Below are 17,373 nucleotides of genomic sequence, written 5' to 3' on the forward strand. Positions count from 1 at the left end.
AATTGGGAGAGATAAATATTTTACACCATTGGAAAACAGTGTGCGATTTTCGTTTAAGAAATTGGCCACTTTTCATTAAAAGAATCTTTCAAAAATATGTTTGGTTTCGTAAAGTTGTGTGGTTCATTGAACAAAAAGAAGCCTTAGATTTTAAAGTCTATGCTGATATTGTCACAATCATAAACCTAAAACATTGACACCACATTAACCATAAAATATATCTAACTAAACTTGTATCCCCAATATATACATACTTATTTGACAAATAACCAATTTTCCAATCAGTCAAGATGCCGCGCCGTAAGCCAACGATTAAAACCGATGTTATCGGAGACTTGGATCTCAGTCCCGAGCAGGCCATCGAGGACTACAAAGTTTCGAAGCAGCAGGATCAGTTTTTCGTGTAAGTCAGAGTCCTTAACGTTCCCGGTTTTCTACTGACCATATAATTAAATGCGACAGTAAGCCACCGAACTGGGACTCCGCAGGCGAGTCCATTGAGATGCTCTACATCGCCAACCTGCGCGAGTACGATGCCATGAAACAGGTCCAGGTCCAGCTGCTGAACGATGCCAAGCGACAGTCTTCGCTGAATGTCCAGCGCATCCGGAAGATGTACAAAATGCAGGAAAAGCTGCGAAAACGCTTCGTCGAGGTGAACGGATTCATCAAGGATTGCGCGGACAAGAAGCGCAGCTCAGACAAGTGCATCCGCGAGGAGTCGGTTCACCACGAGGAAGTCATTAAGCTCATCGACGAGTATAAGACCTCCATTTCCGTGTTGAAATCCTTTCGGAACGACCTCAAGGCCACCACTGCCAAGTTCCAGCCTTATGAGAGGGTCTTGAATGATGTGGTGAAGGTCTCTGACATATTTGTATCCACAAAGGACTGTATTGATCGATGTGATGCTTTGAGTAAGATGCTTTTCAATTAATTGTTGCCCTTTCCTAAATGCCCTTATTTTTTAGTGCTAGCCCAGGTGGAAATTAATGAGTTGGGAAGCCAGAAGCTCAAGGAAATCGAGGAGATGCGCCAGCGAATGGTGCAATTGACCAGTGAGGCAGCTCTAACGGTTCTGGGCCTCAAGAACGACCTGGCCCGACTGGAGCGCTCCTATGTCCACTCGCGTGCCACATGCCTCAAGTGGGAAAAGATCCTGAGCGCCTGCAAGGACTCTACCATCATGTACAGCCTTGACAAGGAGCGCATGTTCGATGGCATACAGATTTTGTATCGTTTGCTGTGCAAACGTCGAGGTATTTATAGAAAAATGTTTAATTTAAGGACAAATATTAATAATGTTTATAATCCTTAGATATTTCCCAGAGTTTTCATAGCCACGAGATCGATCGCATCATGAATTTTGCGTTCGGTGAGATTACTCTTCTTTCGTCGGTTCTTCAGGAATTGGAGTCCGGCAAGTCCGATAAAACAGGCACAGGAACCATGTGCTAAATGGAATATTTGTTTAACACACTTCATAGAGCATTATTAAAACTTTTCAAGACTAAAAAGATTACATTCCTTGATTTATTGGCTAAGCTCTCCTCTAAGTAGATTCATCCCCAAAAGTAACTTATGTGGATTTGTCCTCCAATCTGTATTCTTGATTTCAGCCTACCTCCTTTTTTATGGCTACCATAACAATTGTCTAACCCTAAAACCGAAAAACGCCCCCAACATATGGCCAACACATAGTTGTTAGAGCCCCCTTTGTGCTGTTGTTGTCTAAGCCCAAAGAAAATCAAATGAAATTCGATAAAAAGAAAATGCATTTGGAGACGGATACAGGGGGCCGCCTGGACGAGAACTTTTCAAGTGGCACTCGAACTCCAAATCAAGGGGCGGGAAAATAAAGTTGGCAAATCGAATCTGCGACATCTTTCCATTCAATTGCCAATCGGATTCTATGGCCCAGGGATAATCTAACTTAAGCACAGATAATTCTTTTATGCGAACATTTTGATTTCTGTCCTCGCATTTACAACAACGTTTGGCCGAATGGAACTACCAACTAATTTTGTACTATTGAGGCTCAGACCCAGCCACGCCCTTCTCCGGCCTGTGTCCTGCGCCCCCATCCGTCGCATCCGTTGGAGCTCCGGCTTTGGGAGGGGGCGTGGCACTTGTCTCTTATTCAATTTGGTTTATTTGATTTGCGATTTTTGCTGATATCAGCTGGAAAAGGAAGTCCCTGGCAGTCGTAGTTATAGTCGTAGACCTAGGCTAAAAATCAAATCAAATGGAAAGCAAAATAAAATGCGAGGAAATTTATTTTTTGAACAAAAAGAGAAGAGGACCAACCAGAATAAAAAAACAAGCTGGAGCCGAAAGATATCAAAGTAGTTGGAGCCAAAGTCAACATTTGGTTTATTTAAATGGACCGTGCGGACAGCCCACAAGTTGTCCTGGTCCTGGTCCTGGTCCCCCCGGGGATATGCCGATTTCGATTTTGTGGTCCTCCAGTCGCATCGAAGAATCCAGCAATCACATTAAGTTGCCTCCTCTTAGGCAAATCGTGCAAACACTTAAGATTTGTTGCCTGTCATTTAAATAATTGAAAAATGCATTTTTATTTCGATTTTAGATGCTTTCTTGTTGGAGACCGGATTGAAATGAAAAGCCGGAGGTGTACTCTGCTAAATTTACCTCGAGCTTACTCATTTCAGTTGTGATGCCATGGCAACAATAAAGCCTAATGGCATTCTCAGCTAATCCCTTAATTGCATTACAATTAACTGTCTGCGAATTAAATAATATTGCCGGCCAGGCGGTGTAGGTGAGACAAGGCCACTGTAATTGGCTGGAAAGTTTCATGTACATATAGAGATAGTAGATAGTGTGTAAAATAATGTGAAATAAACTATAGAGCTTCCTAATATATTTATATTTAATTTCTCAAGTCCCAAGGAATGCCATTAAGACCTTCGTGTAGCGCAACATTCAGCTACTTTTCCAAATCTTCCACCTCCAATTATCCTTTCGAAAGTTCTTCGGCATCTTGGGCGCTAATGCTGCCATTGCTTTTTTCTTGCTTACTAGACGAAACACTTAATTTAACTTTACAAGTTCTTAATGTGACGGCCAGACAGTGGCGCTGGGCGGAAGGGGTCCGGTCCACTTGCATGGGACACTGGCGACAAATGGCAATTAGAGAAACAATGCCTGCGAAAGCGGCTGCAAGGACATACAGCCGGCAGACAAAATAGGCGCAATTAAAGGACACTTTCTGGAGAGCACCCTCCACCTCCTCAGCAGAACTTAAAGTTTCGCCTTAAACTGGAAGATATCTGAGCCGTAACTGCAATAAATGTCAAGCGATTACCGCAACAACAAAGGCAGTCTCAAAGGCTGGCACAGGAGCAGCTTGATTAATACTATAACACATGATTTATTATGCCTGTCAATCGGAGAAGGGGCGCAGGGGAAGCCCATTATGAAAGCTCGCCTCCCAGATTGAAATCGGAGTTGTATTCCCGTGGAGCGACATCGGGCCCTGTGATAAGATGGCAAATCGGCTTATGTCCTGGGACAACAACAATCGGCATCATCAATTCACTTGGCGACATTAATATCCTCCCGGCAAGGGACGACGGATCCCAAAGCTGTCGTCTGACATTTGTGACACCTGCATTGATTTGTCTTCCCTTTTTGATTTTTTCTTAGCTTTTGATACCCCTTGCTGGAGGTAAACAAGGTATGATGAAGAAAGGACATCCGACTCCTAGCTAGCTTACAGAAAATAGGCTTACTATGCCCCATCATCCACTCTCCTCTAGGGTATATTTTAATCCAAATTCAGCTTCTGCCTCCCTTTTTATATTGCCGGGCCAGTGGGTGGAGCAGGAAACCACCTGCCGTCCCTGGTTCTTTGACTGAGTACCTTTCATGTCTTACAAATGCCTTTTTTATGCGCTAATGTTGCTGTGGCTTCTACCAACTTTAAGTTGCCATCCAGCAACCAGCAAGGCAAGACCACTTCCCACCGCCCTCCCTTGCAATGAGAGCCATTAGGCCGGGTTCTAATGGCCCGACGACAAGGAGCTGCAATTAGAGCACACTCACACCGAAAAGTCAACTACCCGAAAGAGATGAGGCCGAAGGACTTTTCCTACCTCGCATAGTTGATAATTTATTCATTTGCCGGCTGGAACGACAACATTTATGGACCTCTGTGTTTGCCAAAAGTTAACCACACACATGCCAAGATGGAGGACCTGAGCAGTGAACTACCAACCCTTAATGACTTCATTAGGGATCCAAGGACTGTCACTACCAGCCTCCCTTTGGAAGTCTAGTCGACAAAATACGAATCAAATTGAAGTGAAAATTTTTTTTATAATTTCATTTGATTGGGCGTCGAAATCAACAGCTTAAATGGTCGAGCAAAATATGTGTTAAACATCTGCGGCATTGTTCCTTAAGTCCCGATACGACACATCCTTTGTTGTCAGGCCCGGGGTTAAGCCTTCAACATTTTCCAGTCCATTGTTCGACTTTAAAGACTTTCGGGGGCACAACTGTTGGAAAATTGAAAACGGATTCCGAATCGGAAGCGGAATTGGAATTGGAATTGTAAATTTTACACTTATCCGAGAGGCATTTGTTCGCTTTTTATTGAACCGAATTGTGTTCGGCATATGGCCGTGTGTGATTGTGGCTTTGTGTGCCCTTTGCTCCTTGATTACAATTTGCATAAAAATATCGTTCAGATTAAGGGCCCGAGAATTATGTTGCACATTTATGGCCCCGAATTGAGCCTTAAAGGAAGTTGGCTCTTGTCTTTTATCGTTTTCCTTTGTTATCCTTGGGTAGGGGAAGGCTTCAAGGTAGGCAAGGGTTCAAGACGGATGACAGCATAAATTTATTACGCCTAATGATTGTCAGATGTGGGTTAGGCAATTGCCAGCAACCCCTTTTCAACTGATTTTTTTTTCAATATAAACCATTTAAACCTATCGGGAGAGTCTAGGGGTTGTTACAAGACGCAAGAGTTTCAATCATTTTAATTGATTTCAATAGAAGGGATAATAAATTGTTATACATTGGTTGTGATAAAGAAATACTCTCACATATTAAAGCGAAAGCCCTTAGAATTCCTCAGCATTAAAGACCTTTCTTCCCCTTTGGAGACTGAAACCTGGCAACCCACCTAGACACAACCACCCATCGCTGTCAAGGAATTCTTAGCTCCCATTCCATGACCCCAACCCTGGCAGCCACCGTTCGTGGCGTCTAAATATTTATAAATATTGACAGCTTAAAGTGAAGTTTATAAGTGACACGAGGCAGACACCGCCCACACCTACACCAATACCCGCACCCACCAAGGACAGGAAAAAGGAAGCTTTTTGGGAAACATCAACAGCAACACTTGTGGTCAAACTTGAAAGCCTCTTTGATGGCTTTGCTCCTCCCGATGCCAGGGTTTGGGTAATGAAGTTCGCCACTTGAGGCTGTCAGAACGGGAGAGGGGGGCCAGCTAGATAGATAGATAGATAGACGGATAGATGAATAGAGGGTCGGTGACTTGGTGAAAATATTGACAAAGCAATTTGCCTGTCAGACAATTAAGTGCTTAATTGTATAAATGTACGGCCCGTGGCGGGGGCGATGCCAGATACATAACAAGACACAAGGGGGGATCCAGATCCAGAAAAGGCACCCAAGACCGGAAGTTGTTTGGATTTAAATCCTCTCGGAGTGCGAGAGATCCCCTCCTGCCGGAGATGATAAACCAATCCAGAGTGACGTGGGATTTATGAGACAGATTCTGCTCTATCTCCAGACAAGTGAAGCAATAATCACGGAGCCATAAATCTCGAGTGCTCTCAGAGGCACAACGAGTGCCAGCAGAGGCGGTAATTTTTAATATAATTCAACACAAGATATGGCCGGAATGTCGGGCGACCCTTCCTCTGACACTTTGTCACAAAACGAAACAAAGTCGAGTGGTATGCAAAAATACTCGTATATATCAAGTGTATTATGGCAGGAAAGTGAAAGAGTGGAAGTGTCCAGGCTCAAGGACTGAGATTTGCATACAGACCCAGATGGGGGGCGAAGCTTGTGGGGCGAATAACTGAAATGTTTGAGCGGAGCAGGGGATGTGCACTCGATTTAACTACTACTAAGTGGACTGCATCGTGTTGCCAGATAGCTGCATTAGAACCCATCAAAGCGCCATTCAACGGCTCTAGAAAGCTGTAATCAAGACGGTTTCCCTTTTACAAAAATACATACCAACCAAGGGATACCTTGGACTCTAGCGTCCTACTTCATCAGGCTACTTAAGCTTCTTGGCAGTGGTTGGATCCTCAAGGTGATGGGTAACAAATCTGGGTCAGGAAAATAAAAAGCAAACTGAAGACGAGCCAAGGCATTCGCACATGTGTGCACAAACTTCCCATTCAGGCACCCTTCGCTTTACAAATTGTCGCCATTTACCGGCGATGAGCAGCCAAAGGTCCTTCGCAGAAAGTCAACCTGGATAAACATGCTCGCATTTACATACATCTGCTCAATTCAACTAGCTGCCAGGTGATTTATGTCCTGCAATTGACATGAGATTTTTCGGTTGTCAACGTGATGAACTGATGCCTTCCAGCTCAGCAAACTGAACCAAATCCATTCGGCCAATTTAGCCCCTTTAAGTCAGGTAGCTCGATTGGTGGCTTTAACTCGCACCTCACCATCCACAGGCCCGACCACAGACCGCAGAGACCACAGGCTATGCATAGACGAGGGCATTCCAAAAACTTAATTACCGCCCGGTCAGCAGCTACTTATCGGGGCCAGCTGGCGGGATGGGTGTCATGATTGGCCCCTTCACACCTCATAAAGAGCCACTGGCTCCTGGTGACTGCGACTGGTGGGGACTGCCACTCTGAGAGGCTGCCACTCCAGCCAAGTGACCACAATAATAAACGCAATTTTAGCAGAAATCCAATTAAGTGCCGAGGCATATGAGCCGAGACGTCTGTCCAAGAAAGTTTGCCAAATGCGAAACTAGAGAAATATTTTTATACTTTCAAGCAGAAAAAGTTTCTACTCTAATTGATAAATTAAAAAAATTTTAATGAGACTAGCTTTTAAGCTATAGGATTTTATAATCTATAAAACTATTTCAAACCCCTTTTAATTAGTTAAACTAACGAGTTCCAGATATCTATTCAATATTACCCCTCGGGTAGAGTATCCCAGACTGGTCAACAAACTTTCCCCACGAAGCAAGAACATCAATGATGTGTCCAACGACGATGAGTATTATAACCACGATAGTGAGTGGATAGTTGAGCTAGTCCCCAGCCTGGACTGCCTGGCATTTATTGCGTTCTCTGATAAAAATTGCAATTATTTAGCCAAAAGTGTGAGTGGTAGCTGGACGGAGACTTTTTCTCTAAGGAGGCTGACTTGGCAGAGTGGACAACATGACAAAGTCGTCTGTAATTTATTTCCACTTGGCTGTGTTGACTTGCCCCCTTCCAGGGGATTGGGGGATGGCGAGGTGGATCCAGAATAAACAGCAATTTCGGGATTGTCATTGATGTGGCTGGCCAGGGGACATGGATGGATGGTTGATCGGAGTGCTTCGGGCTCCGATCCATGTAGGCGCCTGTGAGTGCTGTGAGTGGAACTGCGGCTAATGAAGTGCATGCAAATCCCTTGATGTGAGCACCGGCGCCTTCTAATGAGTCCAAGTTTTGCGGCTGGAAAGGTGTGGCATCTGGGCGGACCAAGTTTACTGCAAGTCCCTCCTGCAACTCCAAGAGTCCACTGCTGAGTGGTCAACTTTTGCCACTTCACAAGTAACCAACAGGCCCTGTTCCTGTTCTGCGGCCAACAAAATGCACTGCAAATAGTTTCCAGAAACATAGTCTCTACTTTAAGCTTGGGGAGTTAATGTGATCTCATGTCCATCTTTCTGATTCTGTCCAGTGTACTTGATGTGGCCGATGAGCTGCCGTTGCCGTTTTGATGTTGATAAATGATGTTGCATTTTCATTTAGAAAATTTGCTGCCAAAGAAAAGTCACTGATTGACTAACACGACGAGGAGACTGGAGGAGGACGGACAAGTGGCTGCTTGTCAGCAAAACGTTTAGTGGCAAAATACACATTGCAGGAGGAGCCTCTCGAACTCACGAATGCGCAGTCTTGGCAGCATCATCATCATCATCATCAGATGCCTGATCCGTTGAGGTCCAGACTCTGGACACTAGACGCCAGACTTTGGTGGTTGGCGAATCAATTATGCCACAGACACCAGTTGCAATCAGGGCTGCGCCATGGCCAGAACTGGCACTTGCTAATGCAAAAACTTTTCCAACTGCTGATGCTTCAAGAGTCGCGATGGGGTGGCGCCATCTTTGGCTGGTAAACAAGCTGGCGGAGTGGCAGGTGAAGTGCCGGAGGCTCCTTGGGAAGTCTGTTTATAGTTCGCACTGATTGATTGGAACTGAAAGAAAGAAAACATTTCTTTCCCGAGAAATTAGCAAAGCTATTGTTGAGACTCCAAATTAAACAACAATAAATCAAGCGACGGTTGGGATTTTAAATAATATCTTGATGAATCTTTAACGAAAGACCCATCCAAATCCAAGCCGAGACTCCCTTAATTAATGATCCGTTGCATCGAGTGCTTAGTATCCTTTAATGAAATCCAAGAAGTCCAATCCGTGTTTGTTTGTCTCCGCCTTCCGAGGACTAGTTAGTACCCAAAGGTGTTTGCCGAGAGTAACCTAATGAAGTGACAGAAAAGGGACCGAACCGAACTCATTGAAATTGAAAAACTCATTAAAAACCCGGCGAAAGGGTTAAGGCAAAAGGCAAATCCTGACCGGGACTAAATAAATGTTAAAACGCAGCAAAGAAGTGTTAAAATATTCACCAACTTTGTAACTCTTTTTAACGAGCAATGCTTCGGCAGCCAAAGGTGGGGTTATGGGCGTGGTAACTAAAATAAACACATTTAAAGCGAAACTTTATGCACAGCCAAACTCATTTGCATGTTAAATATTTCACCAGCCCCTCCTCCCCCTCGGGAAAGGGTAAGGGCCAGAGGGTATCGGGCCACGGAAGAGAGCCAAGTAGTAACCGGAAAATTGTCTCGGAACTTCACACTTTAAAGAAGCGGCGACGAAGCAATCAGAAAAAATGCCGGGAAACGTGAATGCTTTACGAAAATTTTAATTAAAATTTCGCCCAAGACGAAAACGAGTGCGTAACATAGCTGGCAGCAGGGGGCGTGGTCCGCCAACGGTCCGCACACCACCGAAATTCCGCCCCCCCAAAAAAGTGGGCGAGTTTGGAAATTTCAATTAAATGCGCACATGCCAGCAGGACGAACTAGACCCAGTACAAAGGGGTTTAAATCTTGTTTAGAAACTGAAGAATACTCTCAAACTACTTGTGATTTATAGAAAAATGTAAGTATTTAATATTCATTTAATTAAGTTTAGTTATTAAGAATATTAAATGTATCAAATAGCCAATAGGGGTCCTGACTTGCAACCCTTTTGAAACCATATTATATGCACTATTTAAGTAGTCTTTTAGTAGCTCTATTTTAGTAGCCTTTGGAAGCTTAAGAAAGTCTCTTTACGGCATCGATACTTTAACTAAAAAGCACCAAATCCCATCCCATAAGCGATATAGATAAACACTCTATGGCAAAAAGGATTTGCAGAATCGTCTTGGGTGCCAAAGCAGCTTTCGCGTGCAAGGGCGTGGCATGAAATGGAAATCAGGGCTGTGCTTAAAGCCAGCTCGGCACTTGAGGGGCTCTCCGCCGCCCACTCCAAGAGGGGTGGGGGATAGGTCACTGGTAGCAGGGGTAGGAGTAGGGGTAAAGGGGAGCCACATCCAACAGCTGCCTGAATGTCAACTGTCTACTTTGCGTATGCCCAGGACAACTGACGGTGTCATGTAATAGCGCTCTTAGAAGTGGTGATAATATCCTTTTTTTTTACAAAGTTTTTAAAAATATATTTTTAAATTAATCAACTCTCTATAATGTTGGATAAGCTCTGATAATAAAATGTATATAGCTAGTCACTTGCATAGATTTCAGTAAGTATCTGCCATCACTGTTGGCGGCACTGCGACTTTGAGATCCTGGCGAGTGCAGCATTTGGTGGCAGGGAAGCAGTCGAGCAGTCAAGGCAGCCCCACTTGACAATTCTCGAGTGTTCCGCTGGCGTGTTTAAGATTAAAGCGTTGCGACTTGCAACAAAAGTTACTTGCAGCAGTGACAATGGGCGACCAGTCGAGCGGCGACGACGACGACGACGGTTACAAGTGTGCCCCGGGCACGGTTTTGTGTCCGGATCCGGGCGCACAGTACGAGCCCCTCCCCCAAGATCCTCCTCAGCCGAGCCAAGTGCTTGAAAAAGAATGGCAGGCGGAATTGCAATGTCACTGTCTCCGGAGAGCGCGGCAGAGGGCTGCGCAATGTTGCCACATTGCCACTGATGAGGGGGCGGCTAGTGGGTGGTTGGGTTGCTGGGTTGCCGGCTGCATTGGTGGATAAGTGAGTGCGTGGCCTTGTCCTTGCTCATCCAGCTGGTTGCAAAGAAGGAGCCGCCTCGCCACCAAGAGCCGGGAAATGTCTGACATAAGTCATTTAAGATAGCTGCTAAACCAAACTTACTTGCCAGGATTTGATGGCGCTTCTTGGCAACAATTACGAGATACCAGGCCGGAGGTTTTCTTTAATGAACTTGGCACTTCTGGGGCTGAGTAAAAAAAAATCACATATTTAAATGTTATATTTGGAAAGTCATTCGAATTGGTGCCTCAATCTTTGGCACGTTTCAGTTCATTAGCTTCCCGGGCCGTGGCATTTTTCGTTTGATTTCACCCGAGAAATAAATTTTTGTCGACAGTCCGTTTTTCCTCCAATTTCCCCCATCTCCTTTCCCCCGCCCGAAACACTCATCCATGCATTCATGCCCCATTCACACGCACACCCATCTCCGACCCTCTTTTTTGGACTGCAATGAAAACGCATTGTGGTCGAAATTGTTAACAAAATGTCAAACGGAAACGACGACGCCGATGACAACAGCAACACACTAGCAACTCCCAGCCGGCAACCAACAACCAACAACCAACAACTAGCAACCAGCAAGCAGCAACATCAATGCTGCAACACAGCAACACAAACGCCGAGGTTGCAGCCCAATAAAACTTCAATGGCCAACGACTGATTTTTACGCAGGCCGCAGAGCGGGTGGCCGGGGTGGGGAACGGGGGGAAATTGGAGGAAAATCAGGAGCAACTCCAGGGGCAGGAGGAGGGGGGTCTGTAGTGGCACAAGACCCCTTGCCTGATTGTGCGGTTGTTGCTACAATTGCCGGAGCTGTTGTTGCTCTTGTTGCAGCTCGCACGTGATGAGTGCAATAATGAAGGCGGCGGTGGAGGGCGTGGTCGGGTTTGGGGACAGACTCCAGAGGAGGGGAGTCATTGGAGGAAAACGGTGATTTGGCAATCAAAGTGATTAGCGTCGAAGTGATTGGAGGGATGGCATAGCCAGTGAAGGGTAACAACTAATGCTGGGGACGATGTTCTAGGGATTTTGACAGAAAGGGAGATTAAATATGTTAGGATTAGGATTATTAGTTGATATACTTTATATTAGTAGCTATTATTAGTAGCTATTAGCTATTACAGTACATACATATTTTACCCCTATAAAATCCAAAAATTAAATATCAAAAAGTTATATCCAAAATTAAATATTTTCCACTTGAATCCCTTATCAAACCTCAACTTTCTGAAAATCACTACCCAATTAATTGAATTTTAATATTTGTCAAAGTCACGTTTCCCAATTCCGTGACTGGCCGTGATCACCTGCTCACATCCAACCCACTCGACACACGCGACTGATGCACCCAGGTGACACCTCTGCTCTGTCTGTGGATTATTTCGGAGGAAATAATGCACGATATTTTCATTGGTGTTGCTGTTGGTGCTGCACTGCTCTTAATTTTGGGTTTCAGTGGCCGTGGCACGTAGCTGACTTTCCGATGTAATTATGGAGCGCACATGTGTTTGCCTGATTAGGCGATAGGTGGGCGTGGCAGCGATTTGTATGCAACCCGAAAAGTTGCCGGAGGAATGGGTTTTTGTTTTTTTATTTGTGTCGCAATGCGTGACCGGGAGTTGTTGCGATGTTTGACTTACAATTAAAACCGAATACATACGATTCATTATCAAATTTGTCGCGAATTTGTGTTTTGTGTTCTGTTGTGTTCTGGTGTGTGATTTGAACTTCCCGCACCATCAATCCGATAAACCCAGAAGTGGGAAAACTGCATGTGTTGCGGTCAGGTGACAAAAGGGCTGTTGACTTGACGTCTGAGGTTAGAGCTGCTACTGAGGGGGCATGTCTGGACAAATATTAATTACTGAAGGAATTTATCATGGCATGGGGAGGGCAAATAATGAATGATTTCAAGATGATTGCAGCCACTTGAGTTTAAGGTTTGGATTTGTAAAGCTACTTTAATACTTAAGCCATGTTATATTCCCCTAATTAGTTCATCCCAAGACCATCACTCAATTGACCACAATTCCTGGGACGGCTAGTCCGAGCCTTGATGCATGTTGCAGGTCGGTGTCGAACTCGTTTACAATACACAAGGTACCTGATGCATTCACCAGAGTCTCTTGCGCCCCCCAGCCTCCCCTCTTAATCCGTCCAGCACCTACTTTGCGTCCGCAGCTCAGCTAACGAGCTGGGAGGCACGCCACTCCCGGCCCCAACCCCGAGACATGCAAACCAATTTGCGGCAAGTGACTCGGGTGCCATCGTGACACATGCCGCGGACATGGGCAGCAGCTCCCCATGCTCCTACACTGGGAAAAATTCACATATATCTATATAATTCAATGGTGAAAAGTGGCTATCGTATCCGTCAAGTGTATTTTACAAACTCCTTGGCTTCAGCCCGAATGATGCATTGCTTCCGAATATGATGACGAGGCGCGTTAGGGCTGGGTGGGGCCTGGGCGGAGGAGCCCAGAAAAATCTGGGCTGAAATCTGGGAACGATGGCAGGGATACGGCGACCGGCAGTCGCCGCGGTTGACGTCAGTCGTGTCATGGGCCACGCTCGAAATTTATTGCCACAGTTGTTAAGTACGAAATGCGTCGTAATTAGTTGCAACTTGAGTTATTTGTGCAACAATGCAACTTCGGGCAGAGTGCCATGGGGGGGTTGTGGGGAGGTGGAAACAGCAGCCTTAATGAGGCTCTCCCCATTCGCACATTAGACACGTACGTCTCTGTTTCGGCTTCGCTCACATTTTAAAATGCATAAATTTGAGTTTGCCATAAATTTCATGGTCCGTCGTCGTCGCCATTCGCGGCATGCCAATGAGTGAGTTGTGCAGAATACCCATCCAGTGCCAAATCGCCAAACCCGCAGCCAGACTTGAGCCCGGCTCTTGGCGATTTATCAGGAAATTGTTTATTATATTGTAGGAGAGAGAGCAAGCTTTTTATGGCCGGGACGACGACGCATGGTTTATAGTCCCCCGATTCGCCAGCCGGCCCCTTTTCCGATTGTCGGGCCAGTTGGGTGGCTCATGGGCCCTATGTCTGGGCCAGAACCGTGGGAAAGTTCCTTTCGGATCAGACATGGGGCGTGGGGCGTGGGGCATGGCAATTGCAAACGGCCAGCGATGACTATGATTCTGATTTATGCCCCAGATTGGCGCGATATAAACGTGCCAGCGATGGGGCAAGATGGAAAGTGCAGACTGGCCCACTATGAGCTGTGAATCGTAATTTTTGGCAAACATGAACCATACATTTTGAGTTGATAGAACGGCTGTGGGGTAATTATATTTTTTTAGTAACTTGATCAGATCCCCAGCTAATGTTTACTTACCTCCCAACCGGGTGGGACAAAAATAAAGCAACCTACCCCTTTCCGGGGGCCAACTCCCACGGCAATCCCCCATTTGTGTGACTGTGCGACTGCCGTGTGTGGGCCACCCATGAACCCGCCAAGTATTTGTCAGATACGATTCCGTGTTGCACTCCTTGGCGGATCTCGTTTCCACACACGACACGACAGCCAAGTCGGTTCCAATTATAAACCGCTCAGATATCAAATTAAGTGCCCCAACGCAGTGACAGTTTTAATGTATTTAGCACCATAAACACCAAAAGTAAAGGGGAGTACATTGCCACATGGAAAAAACTCATAAAAAAGCAAAAACGACTATTTGGATAAATATAATCGGGGGGAAATAGAACCACAACAAAAGTGTGAAATCCGAGGAGGAAGCCACCTACGCAATAACCCTGGAATCCATCTCCGTCGGGGGACAAAAGATGACACGGAAATTCTTATTCGCCTCTGGCCTCCTTCTGCGATGAGGAATGCTCAACTTTTACTTTCCTCGGATGGGGAACAATTTTTCATAAATAGGCAAAAATGCGGTTGGGACCCGCACTCCTTCCCAACACTCCACTGGGATCTGAGATACTCCGCCGGGGTAGTGGCTTCTCCAACAGCTGCTGGTAATTAATGTCTGGCCGCGTTCAATGCACTGGATAATCACGCGGCTGGGGCCACAACTCTTTCCCCAAAATCTCAGAAAATAAATCTCTGCCGAGGGTGGAACAGCATTATTCCTTCTTAGACTCAATATAAATGATAGTCCTGGGTCGCAGGACTGCGATTTGTTGGCGTTGGATGCGCCAGTACGCCGAAGGATAACCGCCCTCGTCCTTCGGAGCCAAAACTTTAATTGACTTGAGTGAAAATATTAGAAGAAAAGATAGAGCTCGCTTGTCCAGCTGGGTTAACTCGTTGAGGTTGATTGAGGTCTGCGAAAGGTTGATTAAGGAAGAGGATTACAATTTCTTATGGCATTGAAAAATCCCTTTAAAAAGTCAAATATGTCAAATGAAATTCTTTGAAAATTAAAAAGCGTATGCCTGGTGGTGGGCCAGGATTATATATTTCTACTATCCGTAGGCACAAGCTAAATCATAATCCTTCGATGGCCCGTGGGGCACCACAACAATGGAGCCCCTCCTCGTCTGCCATCCTGCCACAGATGCGCTGGCCATGTCGTTGTATCTGGTTTAACTAAGTTCTTTGTCAATTTTACGGCCCTGGTCCATCCATTCCATTGGGCATTATGTGTTGCTGTGGCAAGAGGCAGGGTCAGAGGCACTGGCTTGAGCCGGAGCTCGGGCGGTGTTTAGTGGGCGGAACATTCTCTATTCGCACTAAAGCCGCGATACAATAAACCAACCGTCCCACCAGAAACGCATATTGAGCAATCAAAGCCAACTGTGCCCAGGCTACAGTTTCAGTTAGTACACTTGGAATAATTAAGAAAATTATACAAGTAGAGGGGGGAATGGACTTGAAAAGTTAATAAATAGAAAGGCTTATTGACCAACTAACTATAAAGGAGTAGGTTTCCTAGCTGTTAGGAGCCTTCTATTTTTACATTATATTACCTTTTTGATATCTCCTTCCTAATTAATTAGAAATATATTTTTACAGTGCAGCTCAGTGTATACCCAGCACTTCCCTCTTGGCCAGACTCCTCTATTCTCCTTCTCTAATTGCATGTAGTGGGTTCGTTTGCATTGTCGCTGTTCGTGCGCTTCATCAGTTGCCCCAGCCACCCATCCTGCCCCCCATTCCCAGCACTCCCACCCAGCCCCCATTCTGCATTGTCCTCTACTCCTCTTGTTTCGCGCTTTTGAGTTGTTTTACATTTTTAATTGAATTTTCGCCATAGTTTGCATTCTTGTTCCGCACTTGATGCTCCCATAGTGCCAACTATCCACCTCCTATTGCCCATTTCTTTTTCTGGCTTAACGTTTTTTTATTAGAATTTACACTTATTCATTAGTTGCAACATGCAACAGCTGCTGTCGGCGTATATAATAAAATTTTATTTCATTATTCGAGACAATTCATTAGCCGAATGGAGGTTCAGAAAGGGGAGAAAGCCAGAGCACAGATGCAAAAAATTGTCAATAAAATACTAGCTTTCCCACTTCATTTTTAGGTCGGGAATTCTAGAAAAATCTCTAATAAATACTCTAATATGTTCTTGTCTTTTTCTTTTAATTTAAAACTCAAATAAAGTCTCCCCACCTCCATTCACTGGCAGGCACTTCCGGTAACATCCTTTGACATCCCCTAGGCACAGATGTTGTGCAATCATTTTGTGCCCCCTACCTTGGGAGCCCACCTACTTAACATACAAACGAAAGATTCTCATTTTTCCCATCATAAAATTCCAGTCCGTCCCGTGGGGTCAAGGAATGTAAATGGTAAGGCGAACGAGCCTCCCAAAGTCGTTCTCTTCGCTTTTTTTAACGGCCACTTGAAAATGAATTCCTACTTGGGTGCTTATGTTTTTGAAAATGTGTGGCTGTGGCCCATAAAAACATAAACAGAACATAACCAAAAATGTTGTACTCAAATGGCACAAGTGAAATGAACGCCAGTTGAGGCTCAGGAGTGCAGAAGTGAAGGAGCACATCTGCATATTATTAATGACCGGTAATTACCTAGGCGGAGGCTGAGGTGGAGCCAGTCGGGAGTCTCTGTGGAGGAGACGCTCCTGAGAAATGGCGCACATCACCGACAGGGGGCGCCTCATGCAATTTCCCGGCTAATGACTGGCCATCCCAGCCAGAAGAAAGCCCCAAAAGAAACCCAACGATACCCAAGGATACCCCGAAAGGAAATAGGCAACGTAAAACATATAAAAAATCTGGCCCTAAAAAAGTTTCCGCTTGCCGAGTGATTCATGCGTTTATAAACTGCTCACACTCTGGCCCGACTTCTCAGTATTTTCTCGCCCAAGACAACCAACAAAAAGTAGCCGAGAAAATAAATAAAAACTTCAACAAATATAAATTAAAATAAACAAATTAAGAATAGTTCTTCGACTGCAACTTGCTGACGGTTTTATGGTACAATTAAAGTGCGTGTGCAGGCGGAAAATTGGAAATCGGAATGCACATGCATACATATATCCGTCTTCTGGGGGCTGATGAAAAATTCCACCTCGGATAACCCAAGGGGCTGCCCAACAAAAACAACAATTCCCGGCACCCCCACCATCCGGCAACCAACCCGTTCCTCCTCCGGGAAAGTGGGCGGAAGCTCCGGCGCTCCGCATTTCCACGGTTAAAAATAATATTGATCTTCATTGGAACGAAGTGTTAATAAAATATTTTCCTTCTGCCTGCCCTCCCACTCTATGAATTCGTTTTTAATAACATTTTCGTAATGCGTTCATAAAAAAGCCAGAAAATATATACAACGAAAGACGAAAATAATTTTTTCATTCAATTATCTTTGAAGGTTTTACGA

The 17,373-nt window shown here is 45.1% G+C and overlaps 1 protein-coding gene across 1 annotated transcript; it reads left to right on the forward strand.

Moving 5' to 3' along the window:
- Positions 1–161: 161 nt before the first annotated feature.
- Positions 162–1,520, forward strand: LOC108120585 (cilia- and flagella-associated protein 73). Its single transcript, XM_017234315.3, has 4 exons — positions 162–403; positions 463–917; positions 972–1,259; positions 1,319–1,520. The coding sequence occupies exons 1-4, from the start codon at positions 291–293 to the stop codon at positions 1,456–1,458; spliced, it is 996 nt and encodes a 331-aa protein (XP_017089804.1). The 5' UTR covers positions 162–290; the 3' UTR covers positions 1,459–1,520.
- Positions 1,521–17,373: the final 15,853 nt, after the last annotated feature.

This window comes from Drosophila bipectinata, chromosome 2L (assembly GCF_030179905.1).
Source record: "Drosophila bipectinata strain 14024-0381.07 chromosome 2L, DbipHiC1v2, whole genome shotgun sequence".
NCBI classification, from domain to species: Eukaryota; Metazoa; Arthropoda; class Insecta; order Diptera; family Drosophilidae; genus Drosophila; species Drosophila bipectinata.